This window comes from Anabrus simplex, chromosome 1, assembly GCF_040414725.1.
Source record: "Anabrus simplex isolate iqAnaSimp1 chromosome 1, ASM4041472v1, whole genome shotgun sequence".
Taxonomy (NCBI): Eukaryota; Metazoa; Arthropoda; class Insecta; order Orthoptera; family Tettigoniidae; genus Anabrus; species Anabrus simplex.
In genome coordinates, this window is record NC_090265.1 from 1588137448 (window position 1) to 1588160104 (window position 22657).

At 42.5% G+C, this 22657-nt stretch overlaps 1 protein-coding gene across 2 annotated transcripts in view; it reads left to right on the top strand.

Moving 5' to 3' along the window:
* The window catches only part of LOC136881075 (uncharacterized), a 205310-nt gene that overhangs the window by 152736 nt on the left and 29917 nt on the right, over positions 1 to 22657 (top strand). For both annotated transcript variants that reach the window (XM_067153694.2, XM_067153702.2), the window contains exon 3: positions 13042 to 13191. In XM_067153694.2, coding sequence (XP_067009795.1) covers positions 13042 to 13191 — 150 coding nt within the window. The remainder of the gene's footprint in view (positions 1 to 13041; positions 13192 to 22657) is intronic.

The window sequence follows — 22657 nt, forward strand, 5'->3', positions numbered from 1 at the left end:
TATGAATGGTGTGAAAATGTTTCTCATGGGGCCGGTTGGTGCATGCATTTCAGTGGGTTTGGCAGACTGATATGTAATAGCAACTTCTGGCCCGGTGAGGAAAGCAACGGGAAACTACCTCACTCCTCACTTCCCTAGTACGCCTCTTCAGTGATGCGTAGGCCATCTATGACAGCTGATGGCGGAGCTGTTGAGGATCCAACCAGCCTTCGGGCTGAGGACTAAACAAACAAACAAACAAACATACATACATACATACATACATACATACATACATACATACATACATACATACATAACAACAGGACGGCGCTCGCTGCATGTTCCTCCGTGCTACCCGTGCCCATATCCTTACGTTAGGAAGCCTCGTTTCCCAACGCTCAGCAGTAGGCTGGTACCTGTACAGTAGCACTACGGTTGCTGTTAACATATCGACAATGGCTGGTGTGTTCAGCAATGACGAATACAAAGACATAATTTTAATCTATGCAGAATCTGGTGGGAATGCAACCGAAGCTCTCAGACGGTACGCGCAGGAGTTTGTTCTTGCCTTCTATACATCGTATTTTGCCGACCGGAGTAGCAATTAAGAACTAATGAATCGTTTAAGGCACATACAAGCAAATTTATGGTAGAGTACGGTATATTGTCTGTATGTATGTAAACTAACGAGTTATTAAACTTTATTTTCTGCATCCTTGGCGTGTGTACATGCACCCTGTTACAGAACGTGTGTAGTAAAATGACTGCTATTTATTTCGCATTCGAAGTACAGCACGTTGTAGCGCTCCTTTGTAAACCAGCGACTAGGCATCCCATTCATCATTAGTGCATGCGGGAAACTTACAGGTAGAAAGTACGGGGGTGGATTTTTGTAATAAGGCTGAATACGTCGCACCGACACAGATAGGTCTTATGGCGACGATGGGACAGGGAAGGGCTAGGAGTTGGAAGGAAGCGGCCGTGGTCTTAATTAAGGTACAGCCCCAGTATTTGCCTGGTGTGAAAATGGGAAACCACGGAAAAGCATTTTCAGGGCTGCCGACAGTGGGGTTCGAACCTACTATCTCCCGAGAACAGGTACAATTAATTTTAATGTGTTTAGTATACTCTCTCCAGCCTCAGTGCATGAAGAAGTTGTAAATAAAAGAGAACAATTGATATTAATGTCATTATTATTTCCTTCTTTCTTAATCCGTTTATCCTCAAGGGTTGGTTTTTCCCTGGGACTCGGCGAGGGATCCCACCTCTACCGCCTCAAGGGCAGTGTCCTGGAGCGTGAGACTTTGCGTCGGGGGATACAACTGGAAGAAGACCAGTACCTCGCCCAGTCGTCCTCACCTGCTATATTCAACAGGGATCTTGTGAGGAATGGGAGGATCGGAAGGGATATAAAAGGAAGAGGGAAGGAAGCGGCCGTGGCCGCATTTCCTTCCAACTCCTAGGCCTTTCCTATCCCATCATCGCCATAAGACCTATCAGTGTCGGTGCGACGTAAAGCCCCTAGCAAAAATAAATAATAATAATAATAATAATAATAATAATAATAATAATAATAATAATAATAATAATAATAATAATAATAATAATAATAATAATAATAATAATGGCCGCCTCTGTTGTGTAGCATTTGCTTGGAGGAGAAGTGGGAAACCATAGAAAACCAGTTCGAGGTTGGCTGAAGTGGGAAACGAAACCCCCTCTTCTCAGTTGACCTCCCGAGGCTGAGTGGACCCCATTCCAGCCCTCGTAACACGTTTTCAAAATTTGTAGCAGAGCCGGGAATCGAACACGGGCCTCCGGGGCTAGCAGATAATCACGCTAACCACTACACAACAGAGGCGGCCATTATTATTATTATTATTATTATTATTATTATTATTATTATTATTATTATTATTATTTATTTTTGCTAGGGGCTTTACGTCGCACCGACACAGATAGGTCTTATGGCGACGATGGGATAGGAAAGGCCTAGGAGTTGGAAGGAAGCGGCCGTGGCCTTAATTAAGGTACAGCCCCAGCATTTGCCTGGTGTGAAAATGGGAAACCACGGAAAACCATCTTCAGGGCTGCCGATAGTGGGATTCGAACCTACTATCTCTCGGATGCAAGCTCACAGCCGCGCGCCTCTACGCGCACGGCCAACTCGCCCGGTATTATTATTATTATTATTATTATTATTATTATTATTATTATTATTATTATTATTATTATTATTATTATTATTATTATTATCCTTTTCAGTGAGCCATCCGTAGCACAAGCATTATTTTAACTTACTGGGACAACGTAATTACGGTAGACATATCTTTATATAGAATTTTCACAGTGCTCAGATGTGTTTGCTATATTCTGGTTTAGTACCATTTTTAGTTTGCTATGGTATATAAGTGCACCACGTCTGGCTGAATGGCCAACGTACTGGCCTTCGGTTCAGAGGGTGACGGGTTCGATTCCTGGCCGGGTCGGGGATTTTAACATTTTTTTTGGTTAGTTCCATTGGCCCGAGGGCTGGGTGTTTGTGTGTCCTTAACATCCCTGCAACTCACACACCACACACAACACTACCCTCCACCACAATAACACGCAGTTACCTACAGATGGCAGATACCGCCCACCCTCATCGGAGGGTCTGCCTTACAAGGGCTGCACTCGGCTAGAAATAGCCACACGAAATTTAAAAAAAAGCACACCACGCATTACGAAGGGTACATACAACGAAAAACAACGTGCAGTTTACTATGCACAAGTAAAAGAGGCGCAAGAAAAGAACGAAGTTGATAATGTGGGATATTATCGCTCATTTTGTGTCTCATCCATGGTCCTTACCGTAGCGATTCCCGAAATACACTTGACCATCTTGTTAACTAGTGGACAACACGATTGGATACATTTAGACTACGGTTCAACCTGACAAAAACTGATTACAAGCTGTACCCGGACAGGCTGCACGATCTTAGTTGATGGTATTCCGCTGGTGAAGTCTTCAAACTTTACATATCTTCACTCCCACATGAAAAATGATGGTGAAGCGAACTATACGCCGGAACAAGAGGTAATGCTGGACGTTTGAAGTGGAATTAAGTCAGAGGTGTACTTCGTGAACAGAAGATCCTCTCTATCTAAAATCTAAGCTGTATCGCACGGCCATTCACCCAGTAGCACTGTATGGTATGGAATATTGGCCTGCAACCAAGAATCTTGAGCAGGTCTTTCATTTGATGGAGATTAGGATGCTAAGATGGACACTATGTGTTACGCGAATGGACCACCTACAGAATTAAGATGTCAGAAATTCCCCCAGGATCACCCCAATACCGACCGAGATACGGTAAGTGAGACTGTGCTGGTATTGATATGTAGCCAGATCTGATGGAGAATCCATTGCAAAACAGGTACTTGAACTTAGCCGTAAGGAATGGCGAAGCTGTAAACGAGTGGAAAAGCGCTGGATGGATTGTCCGCGGGAGGCAAACAGGGGTACAACCATCCGACGATGCAGTCCGGGTGAAATGGTGATCAAGATGTGGGAAGGCAGATCCCATAGCTTGACAGAAATAACCCCAATAAAGGAGATTAACGTTCATTGTTAGACAGACCAATACCACGTATAGCCATCTCCAGTCCTGAGGCTTGCTTGAACACGACGAGGCATACACGGCACTAGGTCAGATTATCCCACTCTTTGATAGCAGCTTCAGTCAGTGGCTGAATGTTCGCAGGAAGATTAGGACGTTGGGGAGCCACTTTCGTCAGTTCACGCCATGCATGTTCAACACAGTTCATGACAGAAAAACGTGAGGCCCCAACATTAGCTATATACCACGCATCTCAAGGAACTCGGGGACCACTCTGGCTCGTTTGGCACGAGCATTGTATTCCACTAGTGTAAAGTCCTCGCCTCCAGTGACAGCGCATCCTGTAATTACATGTTGATGAACATAGTTGCTGTATACCAGTCCAGTCGTGGACAGGAATTAGAGGCGTACATCGGCCATACAGGTTACCAGCACAGAACATGACGAAACCGCACTGATATTGGCGCATCAAGATGAACGGCCCGTTCCTTCTACAGCCGATCGTCTCCAGACTCTAACGGGTGCAAGCTAATGGTGACCTCATCAGAATAGGGCGTACAATTGCGCTGTTGCTGAAAACATGAGCTATGACATGTTATTTAAGAGGAGCTTTTGGCGCAGGCTTCCTCCATTTCAGTCCTCCGTTGTACAGCCGAATTTTCACTCTCTGATCTGACACATTAACTCCGGTAGTACTCCTAGGGTTTTGGCGCAACGAGGTGGCAGTAGCTGTCGGCCTAAGGCTTGATGAAGGCAATAAATACCGATCCTCGCTGCGAGTTTCTTGGGATTTTGTCGATTAGCCACCATTTGTGTCTCCCTGCTGAAATCTGGAGACATAACTTTAACGCACTCCAACATGAGCGGCGATATCCACTTGACACTGTCCTTCATGCAGCAATGTCACAATTCGAATGCAGTCACTCTTGTCGTGTTTACCTTAGCCCTACACTTGTTGCATATACACCACCGATATTACAAGTCTCTACTATACGTATACCCCCTAGACCCGTTTCATCATACGGGATCAGAGATGAGGCGAGAAGAAGTTATATTATGCCATGCTGTTTTGGCTGAATGCCCTGCCTGTCGCAAATCTCAGTTTAGAAGCTTAGAAAGATGAGTTGAATAATGGTGAATGAATGTTGGAAAAGAAGGGAAGGAATCGGTTGTGGCCTATGCAAAGAACTATCTTGGCATTTTTCTGGGAGTGAAAATGGGAAACCACATGAAATCATTCTCAAGACAGACGTCGGTGGGATTTGAACTCTCTCATCTCTCGAATGCAGAGCTTGGCTAATTCGCTCACTTACAAGTGTAATAAAACTGGCCAACACGACAAATGTCTCCTATCGGACAAATATCGAACCTGATATGGGTTTAGTCTCACCATGTGTCTCAGACATTGGTCTACAGCGCATGCTGTAAACATGTTTGAGGTACCGTGACATAATCCGTGTGAAATAGTAATGTGCATTTTTTAGCAGTGTAAAAGAAATAATACCGCATGGTGCAAGAGCTCCGAAGGGTCATAGCCAATCAATCGACCGCTGCTCAGCCCGAAGGCCTGCAGGTTACGAGGTTGCATGTGGTCAGCACGACGAACCGTCTCGACCGTTATTCTTCGCTTTCTAGACTGGGGTTTAACACTGTATATTGTCTGTTTTAGCCTCTTTTTTGTTTCGGCGTTTTCTCCCGCGAGAACAATACAGTAGTGTATAGTATGTTCAAAATGATAATCAAATTTCAATATCACTTTGCTACTATGTTGAGTTCTCAGCTAGAAGGTTCGTTTTATATCCAACAGTTTCATCAGCAACTATCATGCATAGCCTAGGCGTTACTAAAGAGTCTTGCTAGGAAAATTAGAAGTAATGTAGTGTCCCGTTGCTTCCGTTGCCACTGTCTAATTCGTCATCAAGCCCACTAAAATGCATACAACTCAGCGAGTTGGCCGTGCGGTTAGGGTCACGGAACTGTTAGTTAGCATTCTGGAAATAGGGGCTTCGAATCCTACCGTTGACAGCCCTGATGATGGTTTTCCGTACTTTACAATTTTCACAGCAGACAAATGCTGGGGATGTACATTAATTCCGGCCACGGCCGATACCTTCTCAATCCTAGCACTTTCCCATCCTTCCGTCGCCGAAATCCTTCAATACGTTAGTGCGACATTAAACAAGTAGCAAAAAAGAGGGGGGGGGGAGTAGGAAAATACATGCGTAGGCTAACCGATACGAGTGACACCTTCACACCATTCATCACAGTCACATAAGGAAAGGTGTTATTATTCGTACTGACAAAACTAAGGTTGAGACTGCGACAGATCCATTAAAGCAAAAAACATGCTCTTACCCTTACTAGAAGATACAGTGCACTGTAAATTCAATATATCACCGGAGATGGATGGACTGGTCTTCACGGAACTGGAAATAGGGGCGTGTAAATTTCAATGAAATTCTATTGTTAAATCTCTTTAAGAAAATAATTGTGTTTTCAACCAACAATTCACTTCATTTTCTACACGAAAATTATAGTACTATCTAATTTAATATTGTAGCGGTACCATTTTTAAAGTATACCTAAATGTTCATATCGTAGTCTACTATTTTGTCTACTTTTCAAGCTTACAATGTGACAGTAACCCTAACCGTTAGTGACACCTTCCACAGTAACCTGCTTCATGGCTTAATGGTTAGCGTGCTGACCCTTAGTCACAGGGGTTCCGGTCTCGATTCCCTGCAGGGTCGAGAATTTTAACCATAATTGGTCAAATTCGCTGGCGCGGGGGCTGGGTGTATATGACGTTTTCTTCATCAACACGTCATCATCATCATCATCATCATCACCACCACCACCATCACGACGTGCAGGTCGCCTTCGGGAGTCAAATCAAAAGACCTTCATTTGGCGAGCCCAACTTGTCCTCGGACACTCCCGGAAGTAAAAGCCATACGCCATTTCATTTCATTTACAGTACCTTCCACAGTCCGCACAACGACACAATGCACCGAGAACACTAATTATAATTTTGTTCATTGTCCGAGTTGGATTGTATTTTTGTTCGATGTTTGCTGCGTGAGGAGACTGATTACCTCGGATCTAGAAGTGGTACAGTCGCATTGATAAGGAGTAGTGTAACGTATTCGAAACAATGATAACCACCTCTACCTACTTTACCCAGAACAACAAGATGGTATAATCCGGATGACAAACGTAATAGTAGTTTAACAGAGCGTCGAAGTTCCTACCCCAAAAATGAATTCATGATGCCGCGAGCATAATCTGAAACACTATTTCTCCCCTGATATATTGGTATTTGTACGAAGACGTAAACATTGAACAGGGAATGAAACATACAAAATATCATCTGATACTTGCAGCTGCCATTCGTGCAACTATAGGAAAATGCTCGTCCACGTGCCACTGTGCAACCAAACATGCTCTCTGAGCTGTTCGTCAAATCCCCCGGCCAGTACATTCACCCGATCTATCCCCCCTTTTGCCTTACGTTGGTCTAGACGGGACACCTCCGGTGTGATATTCGATACTGGAGACAACCGTTGCCCAATTGGCCCTCCAGGGCTTGCATCACCTCTAGGTACGATAGTTTCCTCGTAGGAGTTGCGGCATACGTTTCTACTACAGAAGGATCCACGTTACAATAGTCTTCCGACACACGTTCAGTATTCTATATTTGTGAGTTTGGTCTGGTAGGAATCAGTGTGCACAGTAGAAGTGTGCTTGGGCTTCTGCTGCCACTCACCTCCGTTAGCTGTTATAATTGTAACTTTTGAGCATTGTATATCAGATGATAATCTCTGCCTCTATGGTGTAGTGGTTAGTGTGATCAGCTGCCACTCGCGGAAGCCCGGGTTCTATTCCCGGCTCTGCCACGAAATTTGAAACGTGGTACGAGGACTGACTATTACCCTTAAATACGGCTATCCCGTGACTTTTGATATGATACCAGTGATGAAATCCCAAACAGTATCTTTCATTGTATGTAGTGTTTGGCACCATGGCTCGTAGTCAAATCTTGATCTACGCGCCTCAGGATCCCGGATCCAATTCCCGACCTTTAATTTAATTTCGTGTGGCTATTTCTAGCCGAGTGCAGCCCTTGTAAGGCAGACCCTCCGATGAGGGTGGGCGGCATCTGCCATTTGTAGGTAACTGCGTGTTGTTGTGGTGGAGGATAGTGTTATATGTGGTGTGTGAGTTGCAGGGATGTTGGGGACAGCACAAACACCCAGCCCCAGGGCCATTTAAATTAACCAATTAAGGTTAAAATCCCCGACCCGGCCGGGAATCGAACCCGGGACCCTCTGAACCGAAGACCAGTGCGCTGACCATTCAGCCAACAAGTCGGACAATTCCCGATCTATCAAGGGATTTTATTATTAAAAGTTTAAATCTCTCGATTCGAGGACTGAGTATTTATACTGACCTCAACATCCGTGTCACTCATACACAGCATACAACATTATCCCACTCCACATTAAACACGTAATTACCCATACACGGCAGATTCCACCTACACTCGTCGAAGGATCTGCCTTACAAGGGATAGCCATAGGCACACGAAGATATCATTACGTTTATTTAATGAGAGTGGCCTAATGTTTCACTCCATTTTCCATGGAGATATATTACTGGGTTTCCTGTTCTTGTAGTTGGCAGAGCCAAGGACGTAGGAGTCAATTAGCACCGCCACGTCACCAACAGAACGTCAAGTGTACACATGGAAATCGTTTGGTTAACACTTCGTGAGTTTTGAATAAATACCAACAAATATTTATCCAGACTTGACATTAGCACACCATTAATAACTCGTAGACACGTGTAACCCATTACAACCTCAGATACCTGTTTCTATCTGTTTGCTTGTGGTGTAACTTGGCGGTTTTGGAGAGGTTGTAGATCTAGAAAATGAATTTGCCCTGGGGATGCTTTTCTTTGTTGGCCCGTGGCAGGGCGTCTGGCAACATTTCCAGTCTCACGCAAGTGTTTCCACAAATACCAAATCGTATTCTGAACAATCCCTAGCATTCTGGCGACGTACTTTTGCGAGTGGCCTTCTGGAAGTAGCCTAAGCACACGAGTGGCTTCATTTGACGACAACTGCCTACTTTGGTCCGCACGATGAGCAGACTCCACGCAGACCAACCTTCGCACACGCATTGAAATGAGGCACTCGTACCTTTCAAATAACACTGACACCCCCAAACATCCGGATGGCAGTGAAACCCTCTGTTTTGAAAGAGCACGTCATTGCCGTAATAAACATAGTCCAAGGCCCATCTCGTCACGCATTTTGTACAATGTGCAATGCCCAAACTTCTTTTTTGAGCAGTGTATATCAGATAATAATGTCCGCCTCTGTGGTGTAGTGGTTAACGTGATTAGCTGCCACCCCTGGAGGCCCGGGTTAGATTCCCGGCTCTGCCACGAAATTTGAAAAGTGTTACGAGGGCTGGAACGGGGTCCACTCAGCCTTGGGAGGTCGACTGAGTAGAGGGGGGTTCGATTTCCACCTCAGCCATCCTCGAAGTGGTTTTCCGTGGTTTCTCATTTCTCATCCAGGAAAATGCCGGGATGGTACCTAACTGAAAGCGACGACCGCTTCCTTCTTCTTCCTTGTCTATCCCTTCCAATCTTCCCACCTCCCACAAGGCCTCTGTCCAGCATAGCAGGTGAGGCCACCTGGGCGAGGTACTGGTCCTACTTCCTCAGTTGTATCCCCGACCCAACGTCTCACGCTCCAGGACAATGCCCTTGAGGTGGTATCTCTCGCTGAGTCCGTGCGAAAAGTCAATCCTAGATGGTAAACGGATTAAGAAAGAAAGAAGTAGGGTCTATATCAGATAATCAGTTCAAACCCGGGTCTATTTTAATTTTTCAATTAACTATTTGAAGATGGTTGCCATTTTTTCATCGAATCAGAAACACGACGATAAAGGGAAGTTAAACCTACAGCACATGCAATAATATAAAGATAATGATACAGATTTCAGGTTACCAATAGAGGCATTAGTAATGGATATCTATACAGAAAATTATCGAAAATATGAAAAAAAATTAAAAAATTTACAGAACTAAGTAAAACATAGAACTTAATTGTTAAGAATATTAATAAGAATGCCGAGTTTATGAAATACAGGAAAACTACTCAGCTATATAAAGAGGTTAGATTATTACTTGCCGGTTACAGTTATAAAAATAGGAGGACAAAATAATTACACAACTATATATTTACTACGAGTTTAAGTCCAAAAATATATAATAGGTATGCACTACATCTCATACAGATATAACACTGATTCTGCCCTGAATTTGCCCGCTTAAAGGACGTTACGAATGCCCAGCAGCAAGTCTTCCATCGTACGACTTGGTGGCCATTAATACTATGTGTGTATTTACTGAACTTGTGTATGATGTCTCCGCTAAATACAAAAATTATAGACAAATGGTTAGGTACTTCTTTCGTAAAATAAAATCTCTGTGGAGTTAAACTGCAGCTTTCTACCAAAATACCGGGCACGTGCTTACTCATAAAATAAATATATGTGTAGTTTTATACAACGTCATATACAGTGGCTCAGAAAAGTATTGGTCTGTCGAGATATGATCCATGTGAGGAAGAGGAATTGAATCGAATGATGTTAAAAATTGACATGTACTAGAATCCTTGATTATTTATCATCTTGTGTAACATGTGCATTAGGGTGTCCCTTAAAAGGGAATTTTTTTTCACTTATTGAAACGCATACTCCGTTATTGTGTTTATTAGTCTATTAGTTACCCAAGTACAGAATTTCAACTTCCTACATTAATTTTAACCCGTGCCGACAGGGCCTAAAAGTTTTAGAAAATAGCTGCTTAAAGGGTCTCTTAAATGTAGTTGTAGATGATCACTCAAAACAATTATTTTAGAGAAATATAAATGAAAACAGAATTTTTTATAAATGCTCTTCTTGTAAGTAACAAAAAAGATACAATTTTTATAGTTATTCATTTGAATATTTCCTCTTCAAAGTCTCTTTTTTACAGTCTGGGTAAATTTTTCTATGTTCTTGTACACAATGTAATAAGAACTGCTTCTGTTCTTCATCTGCGATAATCAAACCATGAAAGTCTGTCATCAGTTTAACAGCTCTTTCAGCTGTGTCACTAACTACTTTTAAGGTAGAAAGCTTCTTTTTAGCTTCCGCAAATGCCACATTGTCTTTCCATGAAGATACAATTTCTTGAAGGAAACCACTGTTAAGTTTCAGTCGTGAAAATCAATCTTTACTCTTGACAGAAACAAAATCACTCAAAGATTTCCCTGAAACAAGATAAAAAAATACTTGTAGTGCCTATAAATAAAACAAATAAGTTCTAAATTAAATACCAGATTAAACACTACTAGTCTACCACGTACCATATAGAGAGCCAGACATCTCTTCTTTCGATGGAACATATCTCGTTCCGGAATCACCAAAGCTTTCTTTTTGTAAGCTTTCTACAATGTTTCCTTTAGTCTGCTCATCAACTTCATTATAAAAAATTGAAAGGATGGCTATTTGCTCTGACAAGTACCACAAGTGTTGACTGAACTTGTTTAAAGCCGCATTGGAAATCAACTTGTCAACTTTCTCGTAATCTTTTAAGGTCTTTAAAAAACAAAAATCTTGATTCGGCGCTTTTATTGCCAAACTACATCCAAGCCAGGGCTTCACGTAAACTGCCACAATGAATAAACAAACATCTTGTAAAGCTTGTTTGTTCTTAGCGCTCATTTTAAACTGGGACTTCAGTAAACACATTGTATAAGAAGATAATTTTCCCATTTCCATATAACTAAAAAAGCATAACTTAAAACAATCATATTCACTTGCCACCAAAAAAAGTATTGGTCTGAATTAACATAACGCAGTTTCTTGATCATTCGTGAACGTTCCAGTACTTGGTAGGTCCTCCTTTCCTCTTTATAATCTCAGCTAACCTATTTGGCATCGATCGTACTAGGGTTTCCGTAGTTTCTGTGGTATGTTATTCCATTCGGTGAGTAAGGCTTCTTTCAGGTCAGCTTTGTTTGATGCTGCATGCTTTCTCACGTTTTGCTCCAAACAGTGCCACAAATTCTCGATGGGGTTGATGTCGGGAGATTGTGGTGGAGTTTCCATCCAACGCGGTGTATTATATAACAGTCATAGCTTCGTGTTCAGCGCTGTGTGTTTGTGGTCGTTATCTTGCGTTAAAGAATACTTTGCTGAGAGTTGTGATTCATAGTCCCTTCAATAAAGGCACCATTTGCACTCATGCAACCCCACACCATCAGGGAACCACCTCCATGTTTCACCGTAGCTGTCACATTCTTTTCTTCAAGTTCAGAATTCGTTTTCCTCCACACAGTCACTCGTCTCTCTGACCTGAAGAGGGTAAATTTACTCTCATCGGTAAAAACGACTTTATTCCAATCCTCATAGCTGTAATTTCTGTCCTCTTTAGCGTACGCAAATCTCTTCTTCCTGTTAGCCTCACTGCTGTACGGCTTTCTAGGGGCTTTTCTGCCCACATATCCGTTTTCGCGTAACACATTTCGGATGGTTTCAGATGACGCTTGCACTTCTACATCTTCTTGTAACGCAGTTGTTATCTTCGGCACACTTACTTGGGGATTTTGGGCCATTCACGCACAATTTGCCGTTCATCTTGTACCGATAACTTCGAGGGGCGGTCACTTCTTGGTCTATTTTCTGTTGTCTTTGTTCTTTTCTACCTGTACACAATATTTTTAACAGTTGTAACAGCTCATCCAGTAATTTCACTTATGTCCTTGAAAGATTTACCTTTTTGAAATAATCGCACTGCAATCCTCCTTTCTTCCACGGTTGTTTCTTTCATTTTCCTTCTCATTGCTAGCTGAACGCGGAAATAATGCTGAATATTACCTTCTAACGTGTCAGCACAGACATAATGAACCCAAGTTGCGGCAGACAGCACATCACGATGATATTGTGTACCAGTCCAATACTTCTTTGGCGTGAAATGACTTGCATTACTGGTCTCCTTGGCTCCATATTCAACCTACTGATGTACGTGACTGTCCTACATATCTACATACGTGTTATTCCATTATATGTACCATTATTTGTCGTATACTGTTCCGTTCATACCACGGCTATGGGCAGACCAATACTTTTCTGAGCCACTGTACATTTTCTTTTTAACTCTACTGCTTCTCCAGGAAATTAAACTTTTACGTGTTAATGCACGCGTTCAACAATAACAGTACACTGACTCAGTGTTAATAGAAGTGTGCTTGAGTTTCTGCTGCCACTCACCTCCGTTAGCTGTTGTAATTGTACAATACTAAGGCATAATTGGAGGGTTATCAGCCAAAACATAAGTAATGCATGTCCTTCTAAACATATTCATTACAAAGTCAATTACTTTGTAAATCTTGTTCCAGCTGAAAGTATCCATTGCTACGAGTGCAACTCCAAAGTCTCTTCCGACTGCAAGGATCTCGTCAAACAATTCAACGAATCTGCGCATTATGTCAAGTGTGAAGTGAGCCCTGATGGATTGCAACCCTTCTGTAGGAAGAGAGTCTTTAAAGGTAAGTGTTAACTCTCATCTCTCTCAGAATACCTTGTCTCAATAAGGACTAAATACAGAGTGGTAGCCCATTTCTATCACAAACGCTGGGCTGAGTGGCTCAGACAGTTAAGGCGCTGGCTTTCTGAACCCAAGTTGACAGGTTCGACCTTGACTCAGTCTGGTGATATGTGAAGGTGCTCAAATATGCCAGCCCCGTGTACGGCAGTGGCGTATACTGAGGGTTACCAAGGCTACCCGTGAAGCCTAAACCTCAAATGAGAATGATGGAAATCTAAATCACATTATAAAGTAAGCATCTGACACATCGTTCCATTTACAAAATTTGAAAGCAATGAGAAAAATCGCTAGTGTTTTTGAGTGCAAGACATCGGAGACTGATATCGCAGTGCAGGCACCTCGTGAGGGCTGTGGCTTAATATTCAATAGGTGCGGGGACCGAGGGGATAAGAGGACAAGGCTTCGTTCCGTCAGTTCGCCACTCGCCCTCCCACTGCTAACGAGGGAGAGGGAACTCAAAGTATCCAAGTTCTCCGGAAGACTCCGAACAGACACGATTGACCCATGTACTACGGTGTCACGTGTTTGCTATTGCATGTCTTTCTTTATTCTTTCTTAATATGTTTACCTTCCAGGGTTGGATTTTCCCTCGGACTCAGCGAGGGATCCCACCTCTACCGCCGCAAGGGCAGTGTCCTGGAGCTTCAGACTCTGGGTCGGGGGATGAAACTGGAAAGGATGACCAGTGCCTCGCCCAGGCGGCCTTACCTGCTATGCTGAACAGGGGCCTTGCGGGGGGATGGGAAGATTGGAAGGGATAGACAAGGAAGAGGGAAGGAAGCGGCCGTGGCCTTAAGTTAGGTACCATCCCGGCATTTGCCTGGAGGAGAAGTGGGAAACCACGGAAAACCACTTCGAGGATGGATGAGGTGGGAATCGAACCCACCTCTACTCAGTTGACCTCCCGATGCTGAGTGGACCCCGTTCCAGCCCTCGTACCACTTTTCAAACTTCGTGGCAGAGCCGGGATTCGAACCCGGGCCTCCGGGGATGGCAGCTAATCATGCTAACCACTACACCACAAAGGCGGACTGCTGTTGCATGTATACTCGAAATCTTTAGTATCTCTTGGCCAGAAATATTCATTTCAGGCAAGGAATCAATACAGCCCTCAGAACCACCCAGTACCTGCTTACACACACACTCTCTCATTGGTCTCATCTATTAGACGCGTTAACACATGCACACATCTGAAGAGTGAGGGGAGGTGGAGAAAACGAATATGAGGATATCTAGCATGAACGAAACACACGCGGAGGGGAAGGTAACCTACTTGCTTCGCTACCTGCCCACACGTCGCACTGGCTCGACAATGAAGGGAGGAACCACGCGACTCCTTCAAGGCAACAGACGTAATGTGTATGTCAACTCATTGAGGGTCAAATTCTTCACTTTTAATTCTTGTGTGCGAAGTCTGGCTGAAATGTTAGTGGTCTCGACTATGACTTAATTATCAAATGGCATCGCGCTCAACCATTGTAAGAAAGAATGACCCTTATTTTCGTCAATATAGGCCCTGTTAAATACTACTACTACTACTACTACTACTAATAATAATAATAATAATAATAATAATAATAATAAGAAGAAGAATGCATAGCCCCTGGGAAGGATTGGTTGTGATCCAATGAGGATGAAATGAATGGCGAAGACGCCATAAACACTCAATCCCCATGTCATGGGAATTTAGAGTACGAGGAGTTTGATCCCAAGAATTGAACCGGGGCCATCGGACCGAAGGCAAGAATTCTATCCATTTAGCCACAAAACTGCGCTTTAATTTGCTAAACACTATGCTACCATTTCCACTGATGAGGCGTTGAGTATTGGCAGTAGCAGAGGCCTAGCAGTAGCCTGTGAAACAGCCTTCACAACACAGTAGGCTACTGCGGTGGCTCAAAACGCTTAAGACTTCACGTTCATTAAACCAGCTGTCTGAAAAAGGGAGGGGTGAGGGTAATCTAAGTCCAGTGGTAGCCCACGTCTTGATCCCAGCATACGCCACTAATAAATGGGACAAAATTCCGGCACCTCACATCTCCGAAAACCGTAAAAGTATTTAGTGGGATGGAAAGCCAGTAACATTATTATCTATTGCAAACCTTAGATTTCTAGAGTGGTCCCTTTAGATTAAATTTTCATTGACATATACGAATTAGGAATTTTAATGATATCCAGGCTTTTAAGCGAGTGGTGTGGGCACGCGTATTTACGCGCTAAAGCTATGGAGCCAAACCCTGCAGTCGGGTTTAAACTCCACAGTCGGTTGCCCTGAAAATGGTTGTCTGGGATTGCCCATATGCACTTTCAGGCAAATGTAGGATCAGTTCCGATTCATAGGCCTCAGACGATTCCTTCTACCACCTTACCCAGTTTCATTTACCATCATTCATCTTTATTAGCTCGTCAACTGAGGTTGGCGTCAGGAAGGGCATTCCACCGAAAAACAAGCCATATACATTCATTTCGCCTTATCCCCGATCCCGTATCAAGAGTGTCTGTACGTATATATGTACGTGCATCAAGAGAAAGTGTCTAAACACACTTAATGAAAATCGGTATGTTAAGTCGAGGAATAATCATTACAATCTAGGCCAGGGTCTCTCAAACGCCCAAAATCTCACGCGTGCAAACTGCGGCGCAGAGTTCCTGTGCACAGTGCATCGGTCCCACTCGGCTCGGCTCGGACCAACGCTTCGTCTCTGGGCTACTCGGCTAAGCTCGGCTCAACTCGGCTCAACTCGGCGCAAGTGAGGAAGAGGGAGACAGGCGTGGGGAAAGAGAGAGACAGCGCTATTGCTCCAAATCGAGGAGTGGGGGTCTGCACTCTGATCAACCAAGCGAAGTCGTCTTTTGCACCGTGCACAGTGCATGCACCCTGAGAGGCCCTGATCTAGGCTATAAATATTCATGCTGAGTGAAATGGTAGATAGGAAAAGGCCTAAAATTTAATTCACACACATCTATGTTATTTGTGGTCCTCTCGATAAATAATAGATAGCAAAAGTTATATAAAATACAATTTTCGATGATTTATGTCTTGTACAGTTTGACCGTACTAGCTACGATAGCAGAGATATTCCTGAATTTAGACTTTCGATACTAAGTCCATAAGACCAAGTAGAGGGAAAATATTCTGGACGTGGTGCTGATAAAAGAAGATAAACTCTATAGAAAAACTGAAGCGATAAATTGTATAAGTGATAATGAAGCTGTTTCTGTCGTGCATAAAAATAAATGCGATAGAAAAAAAAAGGTTGTAAAAGTAGGACTACTTGTTAATACAATATGGCTGATAAACGAGGTATGGTGGGGGGGGGGGGGTTAAAGTAATAATTATCAGTGAAGAATTGTAAATAAAGGTAAGCAGCCTATGGGATGTGATTCCATGGACTGCTGAGTAGTGTGAAAATAGGTGTGTACCTTTAACGGTGGTGAGAAATTGGAGAAACTCACTATATTATAAAAGGCAAAGAACGGGATTAAGAAGGAGATGCAGGTTAGAAATAAACAGAGTTAAGAATAGTTGTGGAAGTAAGGAAAGATTGAAGGAACTTACTATGAAACTGAATTTGGCAAAAGCATCAGCTAAGAAAAGCGTGATGGTATACAAAATTGGTAGTCATACGAATTTTATGGGAGAATGGAACGATTTATGTATACTTACTTTATGGCATAAACAGGCTCCAGGAAGGACATTCCAGGCATCATTAATGAACAAGGCAAATCTATATGTGAGGACTTACAAAAGGCAGAGGTATACAGTCAGCAGTATGTAAAGATAGTTGGATATAAGAAAAATATCCAGGTAGCAGAGGTTGCATATACTGACGAAATATTGAAATGATAAAAACGTTATTTGCAAAAAGATACCAAATTTGCTTTTTTTTTTCTTTTGCTATTTGCTTTACGTCGCACCGACACAGATATGTCTTATGGTGACGATGGGATAGGAAAGGCCTGGGAAGTGGAAGGAAGCGGCCGTGGCCTTAATTAAGATACAGCCCCGGCATTTGCCTGGTGTGAAAATGGAAAACCACGGAAAACCATCTTCAGGGCTGCCGACAGTGGGGCTCGAACCCACTATCTCCCGATTACTGGATACTGGCCGCACTTAAGCGACTGCAGCTATCGAGCTCGGTATACCAAATTTGAAAGCTAGAGAAGCACCTAGGATTATTGAAATTTCTGAACATATACTAAAGGCAATTTTATAACAACATGAAGGAGCTACCCTAAATGAGTGGAGAGTTGTAATAATAGCCCCACCGGGCGAGTTGGCCGTGCGCGTAGAGGCGCGCGGTTGTGAGCTTGCATCCGGGAGATAGTAGGTTCGAATCCCACTATCGGCAGCCCTGAAGATGGTTTTCCGTGGTTTCCCATTTTCACACCAGGCAAATGCTGGGGCTGTACCTTAATTAAGGCCACGGCCGCTTCCTTCCAACTCCTAGGCCTTTCCCATCCCATCGTCGCCATAAGACCTATCTGAGTCGGTGCGACGTAAAGCCCCTAGCAAAAAAAAAAAAAATAATAATAATAGCCCCAGTATATAAAGGAAAGGGAGATTAAATGGCCAGTCAGCTTGGCATGTGTTGCATGTAAGCTGTGGGAAAGCATTCTTTCTGATTATATTAGACTCGTTTGTGACATTACTTACTGCTTTGATAGAAGACAGTTCGGGTTTAGGAAATGTTACACCAGTGAGACTCAACTTGTAGGATTCCGGCAAGGTATAGTAGATATTTTAGATATCGCTGAGTTATTGACACGTCCAGCGTTAGTGAAGATGTTACGAAGGAGAAAATCAACAGCACTCGGAAGTTCTCCCTTCAGATCAAAGAGTCCAGCAACATTAGCGGCCATGCATCTTCATTGTTTGTATTCTGTTCATCTATGAAGATGTAATTGCAAATATTTTCTTTTTGCAAAGAACTTCACGATCGAGCTACAAGTGAAGAAATATTTCGTGTGACTAATGAATATGTACTCCAAAATGAACGAGAATAGAAGGGCTGTTTTTGTAGAGAGGGAGCCGCTTCTATGACAGGCCACGTGAAGTGAAGTAGCTCAAGCACACGAAGTTAGTCCTAATGAACGATGCAATCATTGTTTCATTCACCGTGAAGCACTTGTTGCTAGATCGTTCCCACTTTTTGTGAAAACTGTGCTGGACAAAGTAGTAGAGGTAGTGAAGGTTGTGAACCTCATAAAATAGCGACCTTCAAATTCGCGGCTATGAGGTAAGAACACACTACACTTTTGTTAGAAACAGAAACACGGTGGTTATCAAGAGGAAAAGTATTAATGTGAATATTGGAACTAAAAGAAGAGGTACTTGCATATTTTCTTTTGTTGACGGGCATGAGTTCGCGGATTCGTTTGAATCAGAATTTTTTAATGGGCGTAACTCACTATTTGGTACATTTTCCGATTTTGCGCTTTTCGGAAACTTTAAACATAGGCATACCGATTACTTTTAAATGGTCGTTTTCCATGTCTGAGGTTGAGTGAGAGCCGAGGTCAATATGGCAGTTTTTTAAAGAGCGTATCTCATTCACTTCGCTAATCTCGTAAATTTTGCGAAAGACACATACGCAGAATATGTGGTGTATCCGTCCCGGGCATCGACAGAGTACTACTTCGGAGCATCAAACCGGGTATCGAAGTCTCATCCTCCCTACTTTCATTCAGAGCAACGGCTACGCTCAAGAGCATATGGGTCATGGCTCTGCCTGGTGAAAATAAAGTGGGCAAGTAACATAAATATCGTGAAAGCACTGTAGTAGGAGTAGTACATTAATCTAAAAAAATGATAATTGATTTTTACCAAATTCAAAACACAATTTTATTCACTGAGAGATGGTTAGTGAAACATTCTACACACACACATGAAATGCAAAATAATTTCCTGCGTGGAAATTTGTAAGATCTACTACACTTTACTTATCGCATGGTAATGACATTTAATGTCTTGACGAGTTCATTATACACTCTTGAATTGCACTCTGACATTCCCAAGCCAAAACCACTCAACACTGTAAAAATTACAAATTCACTGCCACATATTAAGGACTTTTCCCTTTCACTTTAATTTGGATATCCACTGTATTGTATTTTTAAAAGTACTTGTTGAATACATTATGTATACATCAACAAAAATCCTAGTCATGAAAATTCCGCCATCGCCTTTCCCTAAGGTTTCTATAATATCACATTACACATTACCACGCTACTGAATATACGTGTCTCTCCGGGGTAACAAACTTATTACTAATATTTTCAGTGCTGACGAGTCTGTAACTCCAAAATGAATCATCGTACAATTACAAAAGGCACAAACAATAAAATCCATAATATGGTATTATCTGTAAACAAGACAATAGAATACACTCCAGTGCCCTCCAAAATATGTGACCCCACAAAAGTATTCTGGTATCGATCCAAGGACTTCAATACCAGTCGGGTATCGAACCACGCCTTTTTGACTTCGAGGTGCTAGTTGAAATTCCCTAACTACGAATTTATTTTAATACCGTAATTGGGGGAATGCATCAACTATCGGCTCATTAAACCCCAAGCCTTCCGATGGTAACGACAAATTACTACGCAAGCGAATATTTTAAGTACTGTGTTCTTGAATGGGCGAGACTATCTCTGCAGGTCAGAAGCACCACATGCTTGGGGACAAAGCTTTTAAAGAAACTTTTTTTGCTATTTGCTTTACGTCGCTCCGACACAGATAGGTCTTATGGCGACGATGGGATAGGAAAGGCCTAGGGGTGGGAAGGAAGAGGCCGTGGCCTTAATTAAGGTACAGCCCCAGCATTTTCCTGATGTGAAAATGGGAAACCACGGAAAACCATCGTCAGGACTGCCGACAGTGGGGTTCGAACCCACTATCTCCCGGTTGCAAGCTTACAACTGCGCGACGCTAACCACACGGCCGACTCGCCCGGTTTTTAAAGAAACAAAACAACTGAAATGTCTGGAGCCTCACCTCCTTTTCACCCCTATACTCTGAGGCCACATATCACTCGCCTAGGGAAACGCGCCCTGGCCAAAAACAGCTGAGCGGATATACAAAATTCCATCCGGAGTAAACGATTAATATTATTAATGCATCTATCGCATGCTTTCCGGGCATATTACCCTCCATGAGCATTAACCACACATCAATCAATTTCTTCCCATGCCTCAACAAATTACACTACTGGCTTATATTATTATTATTATTATTATTATTATTATTATTATTATTATTATTATTATTATTATTTCTCACATGTCCTGCATACCTTCACATATTTTCCCTATCGCCCAAAATTTCAAACATATATACTTAATATTCGCACTATTCAAATACCTTCTAGAATATATTAATATGAGCCTTACCGACAGGGAATTAAAGTATAACACTTCACGCACCTCGAGTCATCGTCTTCTTTCCTCACTTATCAGCATCCTTAAATTAAAGGAGAATGTCTATAACCATGCACGATTTCATTTGTGAGGCACCTGGACAATTCATAATCGGAAATTAAGAAGATCCTACCAGCTGAATCAAAATGGAAATATATGGAAGTTAGCCGAAATATTTAAATCCACCCCATCTACGAGTGCTTCGCTAAACACACATATATGGCATTAAACACTAATTCATGCATACTCCCGGAGATAACTTTTGTGAATAACCAATAATCGCCCAGAAGACAAGAAAAATAAAGGTAATAAGAAAAACCGTATTCCTTTGAGACTCGCATCTCACTATCTACACACTATACATAAAATCAAATGCATGCTGCTAAACTTCTCTACAAAGTTAGATTATCATATTAATGCGACCTTTGTCGGATTTTCATGCTAAGATATCATTGTAATGTATTTATCATTTCGGTGCGTACCCTGCTGTCATCTGGTGATGCCCATATGGGTTTAATTATCCATGACCGCCATCTCGATAGTAGAATATCCTGGGTTCATCTGGCTCCACGTTGACTCCATGATGTACTTGGAACTGCTACCTCCAAGCCGTTGAAATTCCACACTGTTCTTCTACTCAGGAATACCGCTGGCATATAGGCGCGATCTCGTAGCTGTAGGTACTGGATTCAAGGGTCACTCACATACGTACATGTGAGCACAAATGTAAGTCAAGTTATTTGAAGTACTGTTTATCCGACTTCGAGATAAATGAGATAATGGTAGTGACCACTCATAGGTTCGAGATAGACTACCACAAGTTGCGATTAATGTCCGTGAAGATCGCCACTGGCGCCCCTTTCATTACAGATAGCGATAATTGATCATTTGTCTATCAGCCACACTGAGCATCACTCTTGATTTGCTCATTCCTGGCTAATATGGCGACACTTATTTGATATCGTTTATAGCCTCTGATAACTGCACACGGGCCAACTATAGCACACTGATCTTTAGTTCTCCGTACTCACTGTCTTACTACGAACTGACGTTACAGATAGCGCGACCCGGTCTCCAAATGAAAATCATTTATTTAGCCTGTATAGAATATCACAATAATATATTGTGTTCACTCTATCACAAGAGGGGTAATGATCACACGTACTTGATGTAGATATCACACACACACCTTTCACACAATGACTGTAGAAAGAAACACTTAGTCTGCACTGTGACGTGAACCACACAAACTATGACATAGAATTATCTCAAGTGTGCAGGGCGACACGCCTTATGTAGCTGACTAGTGGAGTTCGCTATGGAGAGGGATCGCCCCTCCCCCTTTGACATATTCGCTTCGCTAATAGTCATCTTCTATATCGAATGGATGCTCAATTTGTAGCTCTTTACACCCTCTATCTACTGAACTAATTTCATTTAAATTGGATCGCGGGTTTCATGGTAATTACGAATGCGTCCTTTGGACTTTAGGCGCGCTGGGTGGGGGTGATGGGGACTCCTCGCTCTTCGTTAAGAAAACCCCCCACGGGACATCTGACATTTATCACTGCGATGCTGTCTTAAGTGGCATCATTAAGAACGCATCGAGAAGTAAATCATATTTTTACATCTTGAATTGCTGCAAATTATGCGGAGTTTATTGATCCCTTTTATGTCGTTTTCCTGGGCTTATGACGAATTATCAAGATTATTTTTTATTAGAGAGCCCGCGAAATCTGTGGGTTGGTATCCGCGAAATAGGCAGGGAAGTGATAGTAATATATAGTTCTTAAGTTGAAACCCCGTAATTTAACCACGCCTTCTGACACAGGCAGCATTTTAAGCCTAGCGTCATATCGGTAGCTCTCTTGCGTATAGAGTGGGTAATACCAAGGTCACGCTGTACTAAGTGTTTCTCTCTCTCCTAACGCGTAATTAGAAATCCTGCCTCCGAATTCGCTCGGCTATTTGTAACCAAATATTTCATA